This window comes from Nuphar pumila, chromosome 7, assembly GCF_984573655.1.
Source record: "Nuphar pumila chromosome 7, dmNupPumi1.hap1.1, whole genome shotgun sequence".
In the NCBI taxonomy this organism is placed as follows: domain Eukaryota; kingdom Viridiplantae; phylum Streptophyta; class Magnoliopsida; order Nymphaeales; family Nymphaeaceae; genus Nuphar; species Nuphar pumila.
The window spans coordinates 103,564,564-103,584,281 of NC_143255.1; the positions used below are offsets into that span (position 1 = coordinate 103,564,564).

General features: G+C 39.3%; 1 protein-coding gene across 1 annotated transcript; it reads left to right on the plus strand.

The window, feature by feature from the left end:
- The first annotated feature begins 289 nt into the window (after positions 1 to 289).
- On the plus strand, positions 290 to 10,209 carry LOC149832712 (protein argonaute 1A-like). Its single transcript, XM_090014676.1, has 23 exons — positions 290 to 373; positions 1,583 to 2,272; positions 2,356 to 2,564; positions 2,798 to 2,947; positions 3,034 to 3,167; positions 3,293 to 3,402; positions 4,545 to 4,651; positions 4,880 to 5,018; positions 5,108 to 5,224; positions 5,460 to 5,567; positions 5,664 to 5,735; positions 6,638 to 6,760; positions 6,891 to 7,050; positions 7,181 to 7,302; positions 7,397 to 7,534; positions 7,689 to 7,831; positions 8,042 to 8,104; positions 8,187 to 8,250; positions 8,334 to 8,469; positions 8,844 to 8,917; positions 9,029 to 9,123; positions 9,591 to 9,622; positions 9,748 to 10,209. Exons 2-23 carry the CDS (start codon positions 1,601 to 1,603, stop codon positions 9,975 to 9,977), a joined length of 3,198 nt encoding a protein of 1,065 aa, XP_089870802.1. The 5' UTR covers positions 290 to 373; positions 1,583 to 1,600; the 3' UTR covers positions 9,978 to 10,209.
- Positions 10,210 to 19,718: the final 9,509 nt, after the last annotated feature.

The following is a 19,718-nucleotide window of genomic DNA, read 5'->3' on the forward strand; positions in this document are numbered from 1 at the left end:
CGGCTGTTTATTGAAAGGTCGGTGGAAAGGGGAAGGCAGAGGGCGGGAAACCCAAACTCGTCCACTGTCTAGTCAAGTCAAACCCCACTCCCGATGCCACGTAGGAGAGAGACTGCTCCTTATCTCTCTCTTCCTTTTTTGCTTCTTGTCTCTCTCTCTCTCTTACTTTTTTGTTTCTGGGTCTCTCTCTCCTAAATTTCCGTTAATCTGCCCCTCCTTCGATAAGCAGCCCCGGCGCTAAACCCTCGGTCCAGTCTCTCTCTCTCTCTTTCTATATATATTTCTTTATTCTGCCTCTCGTTGTCCTCTCCCTCTCTCTCATTCGGAGCGATCGTGGGAGGACGGTTTCCGGCTAGTTTTCCGTTTAATCGAGGTAAATCTCTCCCATTTCCGGTAGATCTCTCTATCTGTAGAGGTCTCGCGCACTTCGCTGTTTCGGCTTGTAGCTAGGGTTTTGGATTCCATTCTTCGTTTATTTCCTTCTTTTTCCCCCCATTTCCCCATGTTTTCTTCTTATTATCTGTACGGATGAAGGCTTGGAGTTGACGCGTCTTCGTTCTCGTTCCTCAGGATGGGAGGATCATGGACGAATGTGTTGTTTCTGATGTCCTACTGCTAGGGTTAAGTTTTTATGTGATGTGATTTTCTCTCTGTTTTGGAGTTGCATGGAGGTTTAGGGTTTTGTTGGCTTTGTTTTGGGTGCCTTTTCTTCTTAGTCTTAACTGCTTTGGGTTAGTGAGATGGAGAATGGATGATCGGTGACTTGCGTTATGCGCTTTAGGGGTTCTGTTTTTTGGGATCGTGTGGTCTCTCCTCTATGCTTGTATGCATTTTTTTTGGTTTCGTGTAAGTATTGGATGGAAACTGTTCCCTGATCTCTTCTTTTCGTTTTGCCTGTTCTGATTGTGGTTTTCATTTCGTGTCGATAGTCGGATGCTTTCGTTTTATGTGGCAAATGTAAAAGTATTTTCTTGTTTAGAAGGAAATTTATTGAAGATGGGTGTGGTAGTTTCCATTTTTGTTGGTGAGTTTGCGGGTATTTCTCCACGCAAACGCCACATTTTATATGTTTGTCTTCAGATATGTTAATTGGGTTTTCTTCCTGGGGTTAATTGGAGCAATACATGCTGGAAAATTTCTTGTCCGTTGCTTTGATCAGTATTATCTCGTGGCAGAAGTTTTAGGTGTTATTTTTTGAGAGTTTGTTCCTTTTCTTATTCATTTATCAGTTTGCTTTATTTGTTTTTTTACTGATTTTCCTGTTTGAGTTTTTCTTATTTGGGTTTCAATGGTTGTGTAGTTCTCACCGCTTGCATGAATTGGATCATCTTGCTTGGTTGGTTGGAATAGTAGTATATATGACAAAATGGCAATTGTTCTTGGTTGTATTGTATAGTTTTCTTTTTAGGTATTTATCGTGTCAATATCTCATTTGACTTTAGGGTTTTCTTCATTTGGTTGCCTTGTTTTTCTTTTGCATTATTTGCTATCAGTTTTCCTGTATGTGCATTGTTTGCTTTTTCCTATCCTGATGTTTTTTTGGCTTTCACGTGCTTGCCTTAGTTTTTCTTCGTCGATACAGTGGAAAAGGAGTGCCGTCATGCCAAGGCGTCGGAAGACTGAAGGTTCGGGATCCTCGAGTGGTGAGGGCTCAGACCCTCAACCTCATCGTAGCCCACAAGGAGGCAGACCTGCAGTGCCGCCAGTCGGGAGCCGGGGTTGGGCTCCCATACAGCCACAACCCCTGCCTCCGTATCCACAGCAAGCATATGCAGGCCGTGGAGCTGGAGCGCCTCGGGGACAAGCTCCCCACTATTCTGGCCCACCATCACATCAACCTGGCGGACCCCCTCAATCTGGTGGCAGACGCCTTGGAGGCAGTGGAGGTGGCCAGCAGGGTCCGCTCCAGTCTCCTGGCATGTCTGGTTCTGCTGTCCACCTGCCGGCGGTGGTTCCCGATCTGCGCCAAGCTTACCATCAATATGGTACCAGCGCCCCCACCCCTCAGTTCTCACAGTCTGCTGGGCTGCAAGAACCTGGTTCCTCTGCTGCTGCATCCAGGTTGCCAGAATCACAGCCCATGCAGGAGCAGTTTGAGCAGCTTTCCATCACTCCATCGGAAGTTGCTTCCGAGCTGGTTGCACCACCTTCCTCAAGCAAAGCGATGAGGTTCCCCCTTCGCCCTGGGAAGGGCCAGACTGGAATCAGATGTATAGTGAAAGCTAATCATTTCTTCGCTGAGCTTCCAGATAAGGATCTTCATCAATACGATGTAAAACTATCACTATAAAGCATTTTCAGTTTTCTTCTTTTTTAGTTAAAAACTCGGTTGATTGTTGAATTTATGGAAAACAGGTATCCATCACACCTGAAGTTACGTCAAGGGGTGTCAACAGGGCTGTAATGGATCAACTCGTGAAGTTGTACAGAGAATCTCATCTTGGTAAGAGGCTTCCTGCATATGATGGTCGGAAGAGCTTGTATACAGCAGGGCCACTTCCCTTCACATCAAAAGAGTTCATGATTAATTTGATTGATGAAGAGGATGGGATGGGTCCCCCACGGTATGCTATTCACTTCACACTTAATTTGCGTCTTCATTTTTTTTACTATTCTTTATTTTTTATCTTGTGGTTTAATACCAGAACCAGTTTGTCTGTCTTTTACCTTTTTCCTTCTTTCAAAAGTTTGATACTCATTTTGTCTATTGGTTTGTTACTTACATATTACTTACATGAAAGTGACTCAGCAATCTGTGTAAGTTGGATCTACTTTAAGTTTGCTTGTATGCTTGCAGAAGAGAGAGGCAATTCAAGGTTGTGATAAAGTTTGCTGCACGTGCTGACCTGCATCATCTGGGTCTGTTTTTGGCTGGCAAGCAGGCTGATGCTCCCCAAGAAGCCCTTCAGGTTCTGGATATTGTCCTGCGTGAGCTGCCAACAAATCGGTAACATTCCATGCAAAGTGAAGTTACTTTAATTCTTAGATATCAATCCAGCGTGAAGTGGTTAATCTATTGATAGTGGGAAGCAGGTATTCTCCTGTGGGAAGGTCGTTCTATTCACCTGACTTGGGGCGAAGACATCCACTTGGTGAAGGGTTGGAAAGTTGGAGGGGCTTTTATCAGAGCATCAGACCCACTCAAATGGGTCTCTCTCTTAACATTGGTATGTGTGAATCTTATTTTGTGATTTTCCCCTTGTCATTGTTCTTGTTTATTCCACAAATCCATTTCCATCCCATGTTAAATGCCTTTTTGCTGTTCTTATATTGTTTGATGTTTGTCCTGCAGATATGTCTTCAACTGCCTTCATTGAGCCCTTGCCTGTGATTGACTTTGTTACTCAGCTGTTGAACAGGGATGTTTTGTCCAGGCCATTATCTGATGCTGACCGAGTGAAAGTATGCAATCAGTCCAACTTTTGCTTTTTTATGATGAGTGCTCTGGGATTCAGGTGTTTGTTGCTTATGTTGTTTACCTGGAAGTAGGGTGGGCCAGTTAGCTGAACTGGCCCCATCTTGGACCTAGCCCTATTCTTCAGGCTGAGTCTGGGTATCCAAAATATTGACCCAATTAAGTTTTGCGTTGGTTATGGATGTAGCAGTTCTATTCTATTTAAAAAATAAACTGACCCTGCTGAGGGCTGTGGTAATGCATCTACTCAATATATCAATTATGAAAACTGCAAAAAGTGCGTATGCCATGGTTAACTTGTGAAATGGTTAAGGATAATGATGTTTGAGAAAATGTGGATGTTCAAAAAGAAGCAAAAAAAATGCCCTTTGACCTTTTAGAAAAAGGGTTGGTGCTAATCCTATCTGGCAGAGCCTCTAGGGCTTCAGTTACGGCCAATTTGAATGATAATTAGTCTTAATGATATTGGTGCTAACATTGCTTGTAATATTGGTGCTAACATTGCATGTAGAATTGTATCTGTGTTTAAGGGTGTCTTTGACCAGTTCTGTTCTGTTAACTCTGCTGGTCATACACTAAAGTCAGAATTTTTTTACTGCTTTCAAAATGTTTTGCTATATTTAATCTGTTTAGCAGTTGTTATTTTATCCAATTTGTTGGTAGAAAGTAGAACATTGCTAAAAATAGTTATGTGCTCTGTAATGCATGTGGTTTTGTCTTGCTGAATTTTCTAAAAGTGCTGAGTTTACTCATAGTTAGTGGCTGTATGTTTGAATTGTCTCAGGTGTGTCTACGTTTTCACGGGTTGATACTGTTCAGCCATATTTTTAGTTGTAGATTTTTCTTGTCAAATGAGAGCTATCCACCCATGGGCGAACATTCCCAGCTTCTAAGACCCATGTTCTAAAGTTACTTTTGTGTCTTTTGACATCTCACAATTTTCTGTCGTTCAAATCAGAGTTCCCCTGATGTTAATGGTCAAGCCAAATGTTAGCATATAACAAGTATAAAGTGGCTTTGTTGTTTTTCATCCAGTAGTGTAAGGTTAGAAATTTTAGTACAACTTTAAGCTTGTACTTCTTGGTTTCTGATTCATGTGAGCTTAACTGCATGCCTTAATCAATCTCAGATCAAGAAGGCCTTGAGAGGTGTTAAAGTAGAGGTAACTCATCGTGGCAACATGCGCAGAAAATACAGAATTTCTGCTTTAACTTCACAACCGACAAGGGAGTTGACGTAATGAGCGTAAACCTTTCTAGTTCCTTCCCTCAATCTTATGTTTTTTATTCGTTTGGCATATTTATCCATCAAGAACTTTTATCGCATAAAGATGTTAAATTGTATTACTTTTAGTTATGTACTTGTCATATTTTTTCTTTTATTTGTAAGTTCACCTTTTTCTTTTTACAGCCAGGTCTGTCTTGGCAACTGATATTTGGCTGTTTCTTTCGTATTTGGGAGCAGGTTCCCTGTTGATGATAGAGGTACTACAAAGTCTGTAGTTCAATATTTCCAAGAGACATATGGTTTCACCATCCGGCATACAAATTGGCCTTGTCTGCAAGTTGGAAATCAGCAGAGACCAAATTATCTGCCAATGGAGGTTAGATTGTTTAAAGCACTTCACAATGCGATTCATCTCAATTCTATTTTTTTTTTCAATTTTTCTTGATGATTTGTCTTGGATTTCAGGTCTGCAAAATAGTTGAAGGCCAAAGATATTCAAAAAGGCTGAATGAGCGCCAAATCACTGCTTTGCTTAAGGTTACTTGCCAAAGGCCACATGATCGGGAGCTCGATATTCTTCGGGTGCTGCATTATATCTAATACCCTTCTCTTGTGGATAGTACTTTGTTGCAAGATTATTGCGGTTTAATGCTGGCAGATGGCCTTAAGTGACAAGTTGATTGACCTTTTTCATTATAAAGTCCGATGGTCACTACTCAGCTGTTGCATGAACATACTTTTACAGATAGTTTCCTTTTTTTCTGCATAGTTCTAATTTATACTTCATATGATGTTTTTTGTATGTGCTTTATTGCAGACTGTCAGTCATAATGCTTATCATGAAGACCCTTATGCCAAGGAGTTTGGCATCAAGATTGATGAGAAACTTGCTTCAGTTGAAGCTCGCATCCTGCCTGCCCCTTGGGTAAGTGATGAATATTTTCTGTGGATAGTGGAATCGTTGTTTATTTTATGTTTTTGTACTTAGTATCTTTGTCTTGTGATCTTTGTCCTGGTGCAGCTTAAGTATCATGATACGGGTAGGGAAAAAGATTGCTTGCCACATGTGGGCCAATGGAATATGATGAATAAGGTAGAGCCTTGTCTTTGATAGTTGCAGTTATAGTTCTATCCATCTTGAATTTTTCTCCCCTAAATTTTGGCTGGTTTTCCTACATGGTTACCCTATTAGGCATTAAAATAAATACTCTACCAATTTTTTTTCCATTAATGGTTACAAACTGCTGTATGACTAACATGTAGATACATCTGTTTGGCCTTCCAACATTGATATGCTTGGACATGTAGCTATCGTGGTGCCTTCAATTTGTTGTTGGTTCATGCTTGTCCATTCACATAGACATATTTCATTTTGTCTATCTTCTGTATCTGAGAATTTGCAAGTCCCTTTGTTTTTCTCAACCTAGCTGTGATGTTGAACCTGTGGATTTTCTTGATTTGAGAAAGAAAGTTTACCTCGTGTAAATTCAAGTGTTTTTTCTTTGGAGGCAGAACTGGCAGTTGAGAGTGTTCTACAGGATTCAGCTCAACAAGCTGATATCACTTGAGAGTTGAGGGAAGAGTTTTAGTTTTTGATTTTTGTTATTCTGGAGCCGGCCAATCTTTTATGCTTTATTCTTTACGTTGCTGTTTCAGTTGTCCTGCATCATAATATGTGCTGCCATTCTGTGGCAACCATAGAAATTCTGCTAAATGTGTAAGTTATCTTGCACAATATGTATTGCTACTAATTTCACCCATTGTTTAAGTTGTCCTGCATAATGCTTATAGACTTTTGAGGTGTTCTTTTTTTTTATTTGTAGCGGGGGCGGGGGGGGGGGGTTGGTTGGTTTGTGTTGTTGCTAGGATCCTGTATGTTATTCCATGTTCATACATGATCTATGCTGTTGTATATCCTGGACAACATAGGATCCTATATGTATATGATGACTGGATTTCTTTTTCTAATTTTATGCTTCATATTAATAATTGCAGAAAATGGTTAATGGTGGTACTGTGAACTACTGGACTTGTATAAACTTTTCGCGGAATGTGCAAGATGGTGTTGCTCGAGGCTTTTGTCAAGAACTAGCCCAGATGTGTCAGATTTCTGGAATGGTATGATAGGCCAAGCCATATATGTATATTGGTGCGTTGGTCCTGGGAAATATTTATTGTTCATTAGGTCTCTCATTGGTGGGGCTAATTCTTTGTGTCTGCTTAATCTTTTTTTTCCCTTGCCGTGAAGATGTTCAATCCGGAACCCATACTTCCTGTATACTCTACGCGACCAGATCAAGTGGAGAAGGCTCTAAAATCACGGTACCAGGAAGCTGCTAACATCCTTCGTGGCAAAGAACTTGAATTGTTGATTGTTATTTTGCCTGATAACAATGGATCACTTTATGGTATGAGCCATCTTTTTCGTTTAAGTTTAAACATCTTATTCCTTTAAATGCCAATAGCTCTTACCGTTAAATTCTTGCCTTTTGCCTTTGCAATGATGGTATCTTGACTTCCAACTGAATGTGTTATTAGGGGATTTGAAGCGGATCTGTGAGACAGATCTTGGCTTGGTGTCACAATGCTGCCTTACAAAGCATGTGTTTAAGATGAGTAAGCAGTATCTTGCAAATGTTGCTCTTAAAATTAATGTAAAGGTAATCCTTGGAGCTGCTTGAATTGTCTGACCTATGTCAACAATTTTGATTTAGATGATAATGTAGATCTGTTACCTTTTTATTTTTTTGTAAGGTTGGAGGCCGAAACACTGTCCTTGTCGATGCAGTGTCAATGCGAATCCCTCTTGTCAGTGATAGACCTACAATAATCTTTGGTGCTGATGTTACACATCCTCATCCTGGAGAGGATTCAAGCCCCTCTATAGCCGCAGTAAGCTGAGAGTTTGTTGTGGAACTGATTTTATCATTTTAGATATAATTTCTTATTTCTTCTGTTTTCCTTATGTGTCTGTACAATGTTCTATTTCCTTTTGTTGTTTCTTAATCTTGCATTTCTAAGTTGACATGACATAATGTCCTTGTAGGTTGTGGCTTCGCAAGATTGGCCAGAGATTACCAAATATGCTGGTTTAGTATGTGCACAAGCACATCGACAGGAACTGATACAGGATCTGTTTAAAGTCTGGAATGATCCTCAACGTGGGACTGTTACTGGTGGAATGATTAAGTTTGTGATTTTCTTTTTCCTTTTCTTCAAATTTATGTATATGACAAGTCATCATTTAAACTCCATTCCGCGATAGAATGTTTGAACATCACAAACAACTAGTTCACTGCCCCATCTGATCATATTTACATGTTTTTGCTGTTCCAATGGTGACTTGTTGAGCCGTTTGAACTCTAAAGAGTGTTCTCTTTGCTATTTTGTTTGGCTCAGGGAGCTTCTTGTTTCTTTCCGAAGAGCAACTGGCCAGAAGCCACAGCAAATCATATTCTACAGGTACCTTTTATCACACCTGTTCGCTAACTGTCTTGTTGATTAGATGTATTCTGATAATCTAGGCCAACTATGGAACTTCTAGGGACGGAGTTAGTGAAGGTCAATTTTATCAGGTGTTGTTGCATGAATTGGATGCTATTCGGAAGGTGATGCCTTCTTCTACCTGAATATTTATATATATATACTCTAAATGCATCTTGCTAAATTATACAGAATGTTGTGCTTGCAGGCTTGTGCTTCTCTTGAGCCAAATTACCAGCCTCCTGTTACTTTTGTTGTGGTTCAAAAACGGCATCACACAAGGTTGTTTGCTAATAATCATAAGGATAACCGGTCTACTGATAGAAGTGGAAATATACTGCCAGGTATATATAGCAAATGGTAGTATGTGATAGAGTTTTTTTTTCCTGAGCTGAGAATACAATTTGGTCATAGTTCAGAGGAAAGCCTCTTGGAAACTAATAATAAATTAATAATTTGTTTTGTTTCATCTTCCCAAGTAAATGTTGTCTATTTCAAGCAAACTAGTGTACTTGCCAGTTGGCAATGGACCTAGCGTTTTATACCTGTTTCTGTGCTTGTATAAAGTCTTGCTTTCTTTTTCTATTTAAATATGAATTGCAATTTGTTTTCAATTTTCTTCTGAAGTTAGGCATTTTGTCATGCCTGTTGACGCCTGGTGTGGGTGGTTGTCCTAATAAATATACATTATGACATCTTTTGCACCATTATATTGCAGGAACTGTCGTGGACTCAAAGATATGCCATCCGACTGAATTTGACTTTTATCTCTGTAGTCATGCTGGCATCCAGGTGACGTTTTACTTTTGGGAGAATTCATGGCCTGCTATTGTGAATATGGATCCATATTTGCTTTGATATATGGTTGTCATTGACTGATTGTTGGACATTATGAATTAACAGGGAACTAGTCGTCCAGCTCATTACCATGTGCTGTGGGATGAAAACAAATTTACTGCTGATGGGCTTCAAACCCTCACGAACAACCTCTGTTACACGTACGCATTCATGCTTAGCCCTTATCTGCATGATTTTCTTGCTCGGCATTGACAAGTTTTGGAAAAATTGAACCTTTTCTTGGGTCTGCTCTTGCTCAACCCTATTACACCATATACAAGGCCATAAGCATCTTCCTTCACCGCCCAAAAGAGTTTTATTTTAGTTCTCAGGGTGCTTTTCTAGTTAAAACCCATCCTGTTGTGATTTCGATGCACCTAATCCTTGCCATGTTGGTCACCTGAACTTGATGTGTTGTACTTTTATGGGTTTGCTAAAGCCAGTTGACCCTGGCTGCACTGTTGGATGGTGGACTATTATGTGTCCGACATATCGGAACACTAGTTGACAATGTCCACTCTTGAATCGTTGTCTTTCTTATGAATGATTCTGTAATCCCTGATTTACTGCCCCACATTGGGTTAATCTTGATACTTCATTTACTAAGATTGTTTTTCTTCTTTTGCAGCTACGCCCGGTGCACTCGCTCTGTTTCCATAGGTAAACATTTATCATTAGAATGCCATTTCTGTGGCTTAAATGTTGCGTAGTATTTATCTATGCATTGGCAATCGTATGTATTGTAACGGACTCTGACCAGTTACCTATTATATTCGTGATGACAGTGCCTCCTGCGTATTATGCACATCTTGCTGCCTTCAGAGCGCGCTTCTATATGGAACCAGAGACATCCGATAGTGGTTCATTGTCCAGTGGGATGCCAGGGAGGGGAGGTGCAGGAGGTGCCAGTGCTTCAGGTTCACGGGGCAGCAACACCCGTGTTCCTGCAGGCTCCACCGTAAGACCTTTGCCTGCCCTCAAGGAGAACGTCAAGAGGGTGATGTTTTATTGCTGAAAAATTTTAGTTCCCTGTCAAAGCCATGGTGGTTGCCTTGCAACACATATTTTCTGGATTGTCTGCTTATTTTGTGTTTTGAGTGGATTCTAATTAGTCACGGGGGGTGATAATCACTTGAACAATTCACAGCTTCCGTTTGATTTCCTTTCTTCCTTCCATTCTCTGCTTATATTTTGGACCTTCGTGTGCTCTTGCTTTGGTGATATGAACATTCACAGCTTCCGTTTGATTTCCTGGTTCCTTTGATTCTGTGTATATTTCTGATCTTCATACATCTTTACTTTTGATTTTATGAATTAATCAAGTACAATTTCAAAAGAAACTGATATTACGTGAAAGTAGCAATTGCTGAATAATGGAGTACACGTGAAGCTACCACCCAATATGCTTTTGTTTTTTTCGGAAGCCTCGAGCCTTATATTAAGCGCCGGCTGTAGATCTAGTTTTGAATCTGCAATTGATCGTGGAAAATACTAGTTAGTGGAGTCATCCATGGTTTCTGTAACTAGTAGAAGTAATGCACATGAAGAAATTGTTTTATAAGTTAATGCCTATCGATAGCTTTGTCTCATATTCCTCACCTCTGAAATCTGGGTGAAGCACGTTTGCTGTAGAATTATTAAAGGAAATTCATTAGTTTTCTTACTGATCTGATTCTAGACTTTTATGGGCGTTAGAGATCCAAGGATATGATGTGGTGTAGGGGGCTATACCAAGATCCGAGGTTTCTCAAATTCCCTCGATCTCTGACCCATCATATAAATTGGAACAAGAATTTAACTCTGATTCTTTTGTTTTTTTGGTAGTGAAACTCTGAATCTTAGAATGGATAGAGATCCAAGGGATTTGGATGCCTTAACGCCCGTTTGTTACATGCTCTTTCCTCCTAAAGAGGCTCTATTTTATGGGAAGTAGGACCTCTTTCTTACAAAGAGTGAAACAAACGTCTATGAGAAGTACATATATATTTTTTTGAAAGACAAGCTAGGGTTGGGCGGACTCCTACCAGTTAAACAATTGTACCAAGGTGACGTGGACTAGCTGCTTTTGGAATCTGGGCGTTGGGATGGGTGTTTATGCATTTGGTCTTTTCCAGGCAAAATCGTGGTCAAACACCCATGGTGATCCCATTTGGAATCTCGGCGCTAGGTTGGCATTTATACATTTGGGATGGGAAGTGAGGCCCTTCCTCTTTTGTATTTACACTAGGATGGATTTGGCAGCTACCACCTCTTAGAGGTGGCGCGGGCAAAGCAGCTGCCACTTCTTCAAATGCATAACTCTATAATCGCTCAACCCAGCTAACGATCCCAAACAGGCTTTTGCCTACCCTCTTGTGGAAACTGTTGAAAGAAAGCAATAGAAAGATAACAAATCAGATTTACGTGGTTCGGCAGCCATAGAGAACCAGCACAAAGCTGCATATTATCATTCATCATAGTTAGCTTATAAAAAGCCAACGGTTAACGTCAAACAAGGTTGATAACTACTTGCTATCAACAATGGATCTTTACCCAGATTTAAGGGACATGAAGGAACCAAAAAAAGTAAGTTTGGAAGGCTGGAAGAGTAACCAAAGGTAAGTTTGGGAGGCTGAAAGAGTAACCAAAAGATACGGGTGTAGATATCATTATCTCAATACTCCCCCTCAAGTGGGGTATGGATATTGAAGCAACCCCACTTGTTGAGTGTATTTTGCAATTGTGATCGACTCATCCCTTTGGTGAGAGCATCATCCAGATCAACACTTCTTGTATAAGGCAAAATAATATCCCCTTTCTGAACTTTTTCAAAAGTCCTCTCATGAAAAAACATAATTTGAAGCTATATAAATGGCTGATTTGTTGTCACAATTTATTTTCATAGGACTGTTCACAGTTATTCCTATCTCATTAAGAAAAGACTTCGTTCCGATCATTTTGCAAGCGGTGGCAGCCATGGCTCTGTACTTTGCTTCAGCACTAAACCTTGAAACTGTGTTTTGCTTCTTGCTTTTTCATAAGACTAAATTGCCTCCGACAAATATACAGAAGCCTGTAGTTGATTTTCTGTCTTCACTTTCAGCCCAATCTGCATATGAATATCCTTCAACCATATTGTGCTCATTTCTTGCGTATACCAATCCTTGTCCTGGACTTTTCTTTATATACCTCAAGATGCGTTCAACAACTTTTACATGGCATGGTCTTGGAGAGTGCATGTATTGACTTATAAAACTGACTGCATAAGAGATGTCTGGTCTAGTAAATGTGAGATATATGAGATGACCAACCAATCTCTGATATTGTTCAATATTCTTTTGCGGAATAACTCCATCATTAAGATCAAATTTGGTATAGGCTTCTATGGGAGTGTCAACAGGTTTGACCCCAAGTTTGCCTAAATCCTTAAGGAGGTCTAGGGCATATTTTCTTTGGCTTAGGAAAACTCCCTTCTTAGAATGTGCTACTTCTATTCCCAAAAAGTATCGAAGTTGGCCAAGATATTTGATATCAAATCTTTTATGCAGATGAGTTTTGACTTTCGATATTTTAAAAGTATCATCCCGTGTGATAATTATGTCATCTACATAAATTAACACGATGGTAGTTTTGCCATGAGAATGCAACACAAACAATGAATTATCAACAATGCATTTATGAAAATGTCTTTCTTCTAGCACTTGATTTAGTTTCAAGTACCATGCTCTGGGTGATTGTTTTAAACCATAGAGAGACTTTTTGAATCTGCAAACCAAGTCAGGGTTACCTTCTTGGGGATGGCCAGGAGGTAAGTGCATTTAGACTTCTTCTTAAGGTCTCCTTGGAGAAACACATTTTTTACATCTAGTTGGAATAACTTTCAATTAAAATTGCTGGACAGGGAGAGAAGAATTCTTTTAGTGTTCATTTTGGCGACAAGCGCAAAGTTCTCTTCGTAATCTATCCCATAGGTTTGAGTAAATCCTTTAGCTACAAGGCAAGCTTTAAAACGTTCAATAGTCCCATCACTTTTGTATTTTATTTTGTAGATCTAACGACATCCCACAACCTTTTTTCCTTTGGAAAGTTGGCAAATTTCTCAAGTTTTGTTTTGGTGTAAGGCATCAAGTTCTTCACCCATGGCTTAAACCCAAGTAGCCTAATCCTTAGCCTCGTGATAAGTTGTAGGTTCTCTGTGTTTGTCGATGTCATTAAGGCACGCCAGAAATCCTTTGGATAGATGATCGTATCCAATGTGCTTTTCTATGGGATGATTAGTAGAACTGTACGTAACAAAGTCCTTGAGATGGCTAGGAGGTCTAGTCACTCTTTTAGAGCGTCTTACTGGAATGACATCATGATGGGGTGAAATTCTATCCGCTTCATTTTGATGTGAAAAATCTTCAACAATGCCATCCGCATTATGATTTACACGCTGCTTAGATAGAACCAAGTCTTTTCTCCAGTCCATGCTGGAAAGGACAGTTTGATTCTCCCCCTGAAAGTCATCGTTAAGCATCTCAGTAGTATTAGAAAAATAGGGAACATTCTCATTAAACATAATGTCACGAGAGATATAAAGGGGTTTATTTTGAACATCATAGCACCTGTATCCTTTCTTTGAATTGGGATAGCCAAGAAGTAAACATTTAATGGCACGCAGACTGAGCTTATCACTCTTAGTAGAAATAAACACGGTGCACCCAAACGCCCGCAAGTGTTACAACTCAATTTTACAACCTTTTAAAATTTCCAAAGGGGACTTATTTTCCAAGCCCTTGCTAGGAAGTCTATTTATAAGATAACACACAGTGAGAACAACATCACTCCAAAATTTCTTGGGCATGTTCATCTGAAACAAAAGAGCTTTGGTCATCTCCAAAAGATGTCTGTTTTTTCGTTCGGCCACTCAATTTTGTTGAGGTGTGCCGACATAAGTGAATTGATGATATAGACCAGTTCTTTTTTCAAAATCTTCAAAATTTTTATTTTTGAATTCCGAACCATTGTCAGTTTTAATAGCCTTTATTTTTGAACCATATTGAGTTTCTATGAACGCATAAAATTCTGTAAAGACTTTAGGAACTTCATCCTTAGACTTTAGGAGATATAACCAACAATATTTTGAGTAATCATCAATAAAGGAAACATAATATCTATACTCCAAACATGCATCCAAAGGGGCAGGTCCCCACACATCAGAATGAATTAATTCAAACATCTGAGTTGACGCACTCTCAGTTTGAGGAAAAAGACAACAAGCTAATTTAGCAAATCTGCAAGTATCACAACTGCTACAATCAAATTGAGTATCTGGAAATAAAGTTCCAAGAACATTGTTTGAGGAATGCCCTAATTTGCAGTGCCACAATTTACTGAGATCCTATCCTTTTGCCATTGACGCATAACTGCTAAGGTTTATTTTGTAGAGTCCTCCTGACTTTTGTCCTTCACCAATCGTCTTCCCCGTTTTTCAATCCTGAAAAATGACATTAGTTGGGGAAAAATAACATTGTAGTCAATGATTTATGTGAGTTGTCCCACGGATAAAAGATTAGAGGCAAGGTCTAGAATATATAAAGCCTTTGAGATATGTTGCTTAAAAAAAAAATCACCAATACCATGAACATGAATTAGATTTCCATCAGCAATAGTAACTGGTCCTTTGTTATGAACTTGGCTCAGATTATTTAATAAGTCACGGGACTGCGTCATGTGATTCGAAGCCCCACTGTCGACTAATCAAAAGGGATACGATGAAGAAATATAATTACCTGAATCGGTAAAATTGGACACTGTGTGAGCGCTAGGGACAAGAGCAATTCCAGCCTTGCTATAAGAGTTGAAGAGTTCAGTCAACTTTTTCATAGTGATCAGCTGGTGGACAACATTGCCTGAGTCTCTGGCTGCATTGACCGAATCCTTGTTCTTGAGTTTTTCTGTCTTATTCATATTTGGCTTCCCATGAAGAATCCAACATCTATCCTGAATGTGCCCTTCTTTTCGGCAATAGGTGCAATAAGGCCTCTTTCCTTTTGATCTTCCAATGGAAAAATCAGCACCATCTCCTTTAGAGCTAATTTGAAGAGCCACATGATCTGGATTTTCAGTGATGAGTCTGATAGAGTCCGCCAGGTTCATTACTTTTCTTCTGGCCTCCTCTCTCAGTATTGTAGAACAGATAACATTGAGAGAAGGAAGATCTTGAGTCATTAAAATATGGCTTCGAAGGTTTTCAAAATCAACCCCCAGGCCTGCAAGAAATTGAAAAATCTTTTCCTGTTCTCAAAGTTTTTGCAGAGTAACATGGTTAGCAACAATAGGCTTGTATGAATCAAGTTCATCCCACATTCTTTGAATTTTACCAAGATATTCACTCACGGATTGATTCTGTTTTTTGAGATTGCCGATATCCTGACACAATTGGTACATGCGAGCAATATTTTACTATTGTTCGTAGAGTTCTCTAGTTGTTCTCTAAATTTCTTCAGCAGTATTTAGAAACAGAAAACATTCAACATTTTTTGGTTTCATGGAGGTTAATAGCCAGGACATAACAAGATCGTTTCCAAACTGCCATTCGTCAAACTTGGCGTTTGAACAGTCAGGATCAGGCAACTTGCCGATAATGAATCCAATTTTGCCTTTGCCACTTAGAAATAAGTTGGCGGGTTTTGACCATGACAAGTAGTTCTGGCCATTTAAAAGAATCGAAGTAATTTTTTGGTTTGGACTTGCCTGTTCATGGAGGAAAATGCACTGCTGATCACTGTGTCAGGGCTGTGAGGATGTGTCACTATTGTTCATCATGAAGAAGAAGATAACACGAACAACACCAACTGAGAAGGTGCGGAAGAGCTTAAAGCTTTGATACCGTGTTGAAAGAAAGCAATAAAAAAATAACAAATGAGATTTACGTGGTTCGGCTATAAGCCTACATCCACCAGAGAACCAACACAAAGCTACATATTATCATTCATCACAATAACTTATAAAAAGCCAATGGTTAACCTAAAACAAGGCTGATAACTACTTGCTATCAACAGTGGATCTTTACCCAAATTTAAGGGATATGAAGGAACCCAAAAAGGTAAGTTTGGGAGGCTGGAAGAGTAACTAAAAGATACAGGTGCAGATATCATTATCTCAAGATAAGCACTTTACCTTCAAAGAGTCTTCCCTTGAGTGGGAGTGTAAAGCACGACGCCCCTTTAAGGTGCACCGATTTAGAGCCATGACAAGCTCTTATATTCTGGTTTATGATTTCTCTTGGCTATGGTGCATGGCTTATAGGTTGAGCTAACCAAGATGAAAGGCTCTTGCTTGAAATGTAACTAATGGTTGGTGGTTGGTAAGCACGGTGCATCTTGACGCACGAGTAAGGTAGTTGTATCAACCACATTGTTCATCTCAAAGGTGGGAACAGGCATTGAAATGCTGTGAAAGGATCCACTTCAAGGGTATCTCAAGCACTGTTTGTTTTCGATACAAAAGGGAGAAGGTACTGGCCTTGGTGGTCCTTGAACTGGTACCACCGCCGTGCATTCTGGCTGGAAGGTATCCTCATCTGGTATAGGAATTGCCCTTTCCTGCATTAAAATGTTTCACAACAATTGATTAAACGTGCCATCTAGTCCCTCTTCTTTTCCTGTGAGGTCCACTTTTGCAAAGCCTAAGAAAAGTATCGGGAAAGTTAAACAGTTAGCCTCCTTTGTTTATGCTTAAAACTAGGCATGTCAATGGGTCGGGTTTACCCAGACCCAATCCGTACCAAACCCTATAGGGTCTGGGTATGGTGATAAATGAGACCCGATTAAGACCTGGGTCCGGACCTAAAGGTCCAATTAATACATGGATTTGTGTATAGTTTGTGAAATTTTATACCAGACCCGGGCCCGACCTGAGTTCCGATTAAGACCCACAATTTTTTCAATGTAAAATGATAAAAAATATTATTTTACTGGGTATGGACCGGGTCTTGTTCATGTAGTTCTTATTGGGTCTGGGTATGGTTTCTCTTATGGTGGATTTGATTAGACCTGGGTCCGGACCCAACACTATAACCGAAAATCGGGCCAGGACTTGTTCCACCTGGGTCTGAACCAAATCTGACCCGTTGACACCCCTACTTGAAACACAAACGTGTGAAACCAGGCGTAAAACATCTAGCCTGTTTCTCAAGCATGGACAGCATGAAGTGTAAGCATGTTTTCTTGCTTATATTCGCTGAAATTGTTACTATTACAACAATGTAAAAAATGAAAGTACCCGCTCAAAAATTTCTCCTAATTTGAGCAAAAACGCAAAAAAGTTTGATGAACCGTTTTGGAAAGACTATACTGCCAAGCAAAGGAGCAGATCAAACAATGGAAAAAGAACGGATTGAACAGATTTTGTTTCTTTTTTTTTTTTATAAAAAAAAGACACAAAAAGTTCTCTATCACTGGTTTCTTTATCACTAAGACAAAATCTTATCATATAAAGTAAAGATGTGAACAAAACATTTTTGGTTTTGCCGGCTCTATTTTTTTTTTCCTTTAATAATAAGGAGAAACCACTAAGCTGAGCGGTGCCACTTAAGAGCTAATAACGAATCTGCCTACAATATAGGAAATGCTGGTGCGTCATCGGCTGCTGGAAGATCATGATAACTTTGAAGATCACTCAAATGCAGGAGATAAAAGTGTGTCGGATCACAATGCCTACAATGCAGAAACAGCAAATGAGGAAATTGCAGTTACATCTGCTAAAATTATGGAACTCATCTGCTAACCATGAATGTGTTGAACTTTGTCTCCCTCAAGTTGAACCATACAAATTTTCTTTTGTGAAAATGGCCTTGATTGAAAGCCAAGATATGCAAGGGTTTCTGAATCATGAAACTCCCATACCAATCAAGACCATTGTTGATAGTAGTGATGCTACAAAGGAGATTTTCAATCCACAGTATGTGGCTTGGAAAAGATCTAATTGTTTGCTTAAAAGTTGGATCATCGCACCTTGTCTGAAAGCGTGCTCGGGCTCGTCATCGGATTGGACACATCTAAAGATATCTGGACAACTCTAGTAGAAGCTTTTGCTCTAGAATCGCATGAGAGGGAACTTCATCTTACGCACATGACTAGGATTCAGAAAGGTAATAACTCCCTTAGTGAGTACATTAAAAAAATTAAAACCATTTGTGATAATCTTGATGCCATTGAAAAATTGGTGGAAGATTCAAAGAAAGTATTCTGACTAATGAGTGGCCTTAGGCCAAAATATGAATCTTTTGTGGCAACGATGTCAAAACCACCACTTCTTGCATATAAAGATGTTGTTCCTCTTCTTCAAAATCACGAAGAGGGGAACATACTCCATGAACCATTAGAGAAGCAAATGGCCTTTTACCGTCAAAATACTTCAAACAAGAAAAAATGGAATGGTGGGAAGCAATTTAAGTTTAATTCCAAAGGTCGAGGTTTTGTGCAAAACAAAAATGATAAGAAAGGGGAAGAGAAATTTCAGCAAAATGAAAGACAAAAAGGAAAAGAAGATTGTGTCATATGTCAAATCTGCAAGAAAAAAAAATCATTCAGCTTTGAGGTGTTTTGATCAGTTCAATCATGCCTACCAGCCTAAAGACGCTCTTCAAGCCCTTGCTACCCTGACATTATCTGAAGGTTAGGATGCTGATTGGTTTAAGGATATAGGAGCTACAACGCATATGATAGAAAACTCAAGTAAATTGCTTAATCTGAAACCATATACTGGTAATGATCTTGTTATGGTCGGCAACAGTGAAAAAATGTCAATCACACATAATGGTGATGAGCATATTGAATCAAATAATAATTTGATTCTTTTGCAAGATGTTTTATATGTTTCAAATCTTAAAAAGGATCTTGTATCCGTAAGTCAACTAACGAGTGATCTTTCATATGTTTTCGAATTCTCTTCATCTGGTTATGTCACAAAGAACAGAAAGACGTGAAGGATAGTCGCTAAGGGAAGTAAGAGAGGAGAACTTTATGCTTTTGATGGAGGATTATAGGCTTTCTTCTCTAGAAGGTTGACACGTCTCATAAGAAAGATGACATCAACGTCTTGGGCATTCACATCAAAGTGATGTGAGACACCTGAATAAAAAGAACTTGACACTTCTTTCAATAAGAACTTAATTTGCTCTAGTTGCCAACTTGGAAAATCTTGTCGTTTGCCTCTCATTGCTTTTGATAATGCAATTCAAGAGCCTTTTGATGAAGTCAATTTAGATATCGGGGACCTGCACCTATTCTATCTAGAAAAAATTACCGATATGTGATTTTCATTGATGATAGCACAAGATTCACATGGTTTTATCCTTTGAAGCGCAAGTTAGATTTTTTTGAAAGTTTTGTTCATTTCCAAAAGTGTGTTGAACGGCAATTTGACAGAAAGATAAAAAAATTTTAATCTAATAGAGGTGGTGTAAACACCCCAAATTTTCTACACTCATTTCAGACAACCCTTCTCGTGCAGTGCCAACCCTGTTAGGTCTGTGTAGGAGTCAAACCCCAAGTTTGTTTTAGAAAATCATCATTTTACCCATTTTCATTAGAAAAATTACCATTTTACCCCTAGGTCATCTCGAACCCCAGTCAGTCGGAATCAACTAAGCTTGTTGGTCAGTTCAGAACAGTTAAGAATATCAGTCATCTTAAGCTCACTCGAGCTCACAATGAACATACCATTTCCATTCCTGACCATTCCTGCCAAAATAGGATCATTTCTTCGGAAATGAGCTCATTTCTCACTC

Bases quoted from the DNA above. Each gene is read 5' to 3' on its own strand.
- LOC149832712 (XM_090014676.1), top strand. From the start codon at position 1,601: ATGCCAAGGCGTCGGAAGACTGAAGGTTCGGGATCCTCGAGTGGTGAG. The intron at 2,565-2,797 runs GTATGCTATTCA...GTATGCTTGCAG, and splicing joins GATGGGATGGGTCCCCCACG to AAGAGAGAGGCAATTCAAGG. The intron at 3,403-4,544 runs GTATGCAATCAG...AATCAATCTCAG, and splicing joins CTGATGCTGACCGAGTGAAA to ATCAAGAAGGCCTTGAGAGG.